Source organism: Oryx dammah, unplaced genomic scaffold, assembly GCF_014754425.2.
Source record: "Oryx dammah isolate SB20612 unplaced genomic scaffold, SCBI_Odam_1.1 HiC_scaffold_16, whole genome shotgun sequence".
Classification (NCBI taxonomy): Eukaryota; Metazoa; Chordata; class Mammalia; order Artiodactyla; family Bovidae; genus Oryx; species Oryx dammah.
The window spans coordinates 48756466-48759751 of record NW_024070200.1 but is presented as its reverse complement, the minus strand read 5'-3'; the positions used below and the strand labels follow the sequence as shown (position 1 = coordinate 48759751).

The window sequence follows — 3286 nt, the reverse complement described above, 5'->3', positions numbered from 1 at the left end:
AAAAAAAAAAAAAAATCCCAGGCAGGCTAACATCAGCTTTAAGTCTGGCAGGGACGTGCTCTTCTCCCTGCAGAGGCAGGACCTGCTGTTTTGATCACTGAGGCAGAAGGGCCACATCGCTGCCCCTCACCAACACTACAGACAGCTGTCTTCAAGACTCTGGGGTTCTTCACCAGCTCCTGCTTCGATTCCCCAGAGAGTAGTTGGGATGGGGAGGCATTCAACCTTTGCTTCCTTTAAGACGGCCTCTGCAGGCAGTGGGTTTTCAATAAGCTTGGAAAAATTCTGGAGCCAGTCAGATGGGGCCAACCACCAGCTGGGGCCTAGGGACCCAGGGTCTCTGCTTCAAGACTCCCACCCACTGGAAATTACTGGCCTGCAGAGACTTTTTTAAAAATTAAATGGGAGACACACTGTACACAAAGAAAGAGGACCCAATGCCTAGCTACCCACCCCCACCCCTAAACCCATCACACATATACCAGAAGGACAGACTTGCTTTGGCAACAAGGCCCCTCCGGAGGCCCAGGCTGTGAACAGCTGCACAGAGGGCTGTGTGCTGTGGAGTCAGCACCTTAGGAGGCAGGAGGGGTGGTGGGCAGAGAAGGAAGGAGTCTCAAGTCCTGATGGATAAGAAGAAGGAAGATGGGGAGAGGTGGTCAGGACACAGGAGACGAGAAAACCAAGGATGACCAGAAAAGGGGCAAAAAGCATAAAATATAGAAAAGATGAGAGAGCAGGAAGAGAAAAAGGCAAAACAGGATGTGGGCAACCAAAGAATATAGGACGGAGACAGAGCAGAAGGTGGGAAGGAAATGGGAAAGGGAGTGAGATGAATGCAGAAGGATGTGAGAAGGGAGAGAGGAGAGCCAGAAAGAGGACACCAGAGCTTGGTAATGAACTTCAGGTGAGACAAGGGAGGAACTGGGAGCCCTTGGGCAAAGCCTCAGCCTCTGTTAAAATTCAGGCGGGCAGAGAACACCAGGTCAGTCACATAAATCAGCAGGTTGATGGCTGTCAAACTAACCACAGCCAGTTGTTGGTCCCAGATGCACAGGGAGGTGGGGACTCCACTGCTGCAGTTCACGTCACTGGCCCGCTGGAGCTGCCGGCCCAACTCCTCGTTGAACTGGTAGAGCGGCCAGAGGAGCAGAGCAGTGGTGTAGAGGAGGACGGAGAGCAGGGTCAGCACAACCTGGAAAACCGAGAAGGGGATGGACAGCCTGTTGTCGCATTTGCCCAGGTTCACCAGGATGGCCACAGATGACAAGACGAAGCAGATGGAATACACGGCCACGCACCACTCCAGGGCCGGCTGGTGCAGGTACAGGGAGGTGTTACTGAGGAAGACAAAGATGACACAGGCCACGATGGTCTCCAGCCCCTTAAGCAGGCCTGGCACGGTGGCCATATAGCCTGTGATCATGTTGGGCTGGGCCCTAGTCCAGGTCACGTCCATGGCATAAGCCACAAAGGCGATGCAGGAGAATGCAGTGGAGATGATGGTGCGGTCCCAGTTGTGGCTGTTGAACAAGAACTGAATGTAGATGATGGGGTAGATGATGGAGGCCGAGAGGCAGAGGAGGGCGGAGTAGCAGTTGCAGGTGGTGAGAAAGTTGTCCCAGGAGAAGGGGAAGTGGCCCTCCAGCCCGCATAACTCAACTATGAGGATGAGGAGGGTCAGGATGAAGCAGAAGCACCAGATGAACATGGACCAGTTACCTATGGCCCCCTTCCAGGTGCCCACGCTGGCCCCCAGCGAGAAGGCCATGCAGGTGGAGAACAGCTGCAGCTGTCGCAGGCAGCAGCCCATAATGGTCGGGGAGCCCAGGGCCTGAGGACGATCATGTGGTAGTTGTTCTGGTCCTACTGGTCACTGGTATGGCAGAGGTCTTCGCTGAGGATCCACCCGAGAAAGGTGCAGCCCTGGACGTGGATTAAGTCAGATGCCAGGGAAAGGCTCAGGGCCCTGTGATGGCTGAGGCTCAGGATCTGTGGAGTTGGAATCAATGGCTCAGACACTCGGGTAACAGCACAGCACTCCCGAATGGTTCTCCTTCACCCATCACCCTTGACTTTGTCACGAGACTTGTCTTATCCCAAAGCTCACAGCTGGGTTGGGTCTGGCATCAGACCATGAACATTTATTCCTTCACCTCTTTCTGCTGCATGCCATTATCTATGGAGACACAGGGTAGCCTGACCCTTATCTGCAACCCCAACATTTCAAAGTTCTGAAAATTGGACAAGCATTTTTTTTTAATTGTTTGGTAACAAAATTTGAACTGAACAGACACAGACTATTTATAGTCTTTATTTCATGTAGTGTGAATGTTCAAAATTCAGTTGCAGAAACACTAATGTGTTTGATTACAAGGTATTTCAGACCCCAGTGGGGTATTATGTCATGTAGGATAGATGCACCATGTTACATAAATGAAGCTGAAAAATTCAGAGTCCTGGAGCATATCTGACCCACAGGGTTTCAGAAAAGGGACTGTGGATTGTACTGCTAACCCCATTTTACAGACAAGAAAACTAAAGTTGGGGGAATTAAGTCCTTCCCTAAGGTGGCACTGGAGAAGGAAATGGCAACCCACTCCAGTATTCTTGCATGGAAAATCCCATGGACAAAGGCCTGGTAAGATATAGTCCATGGGGCTGCCAAGAGTTGGACACAACTGAGCACACTCGCATTCTAAGGGTGCATGACTAGGAAATGGGAACCCAAATAACAGTGCCAAAGCTGCAGGTTTGAAGGCTTTGCTCTATAGCTGACATGTCAAAAGGGCCCATAGGTGGGAGCCCAGGACCAAAGCTCAAGGCTCTGGGACCCAGGATACACTTTCAAGGCCACGGCCTCCTTCCACAGCAACCTGAAGACATATGGGTCCTGGCCTTTCCTCCTTGCAGCCATCACTAGAAGAAATTGCCACCTGAGGGGACACAACCCCACCCGGAGGAGGGTAGCTTCAGGGGTGAACAGGGAGGAGCCATGGGGCGAGAGCAAGGCCATAGGGACAAGATGACATGGGAAGTAGGGACTGTTCTGAATCTCCTCCCCCGAGTTTTACCTTAACATGTGACTCTTGCACATTGGGGAAGGGAGACCCCAATCCAGCATGACTCCAAGGTAGAAGATCATGGAGGAACCATAGAATAAATTAACATGTCTGGCTCTTAAGCTCCAAAGCTGCCATATAGGTGGAAGTCTGGAAAGATCTAGGAGTAGTCCTACCTGAGCAGGATTTTCCTGGCCTGGGAGACTGGTTCGCAGCTTCCAAGC

At 51.8% G+C, this 3286-nt stretch overlaps 1 protein-coding gene across 1 annotated transcript in view; it reads right to left on the bottom strand.

Annotated features, from left to right (window-relative positions):
- LOC120875647 (myeloid-associated differentiation marker-like) overlaps positions 1–2603 on the bottom strand; it is a 2955-nt gene extending 352 nt beyond the window's left edge. Inside the window, exon 1 of the mRNA XM_040257583.1 lies at positions 1268–2603. Coding sequence (XP_040113517.1) covers positions 1268–1813 — 546 coding nt within the window. The 5' untranslated portion in view covers positions 1814–2603. The remainder of the gene's footprint in view (positions 1–1267) is intronic.
- Between the last annotated feature and the right edge of the window lie 683 nt (positions 2604–3286).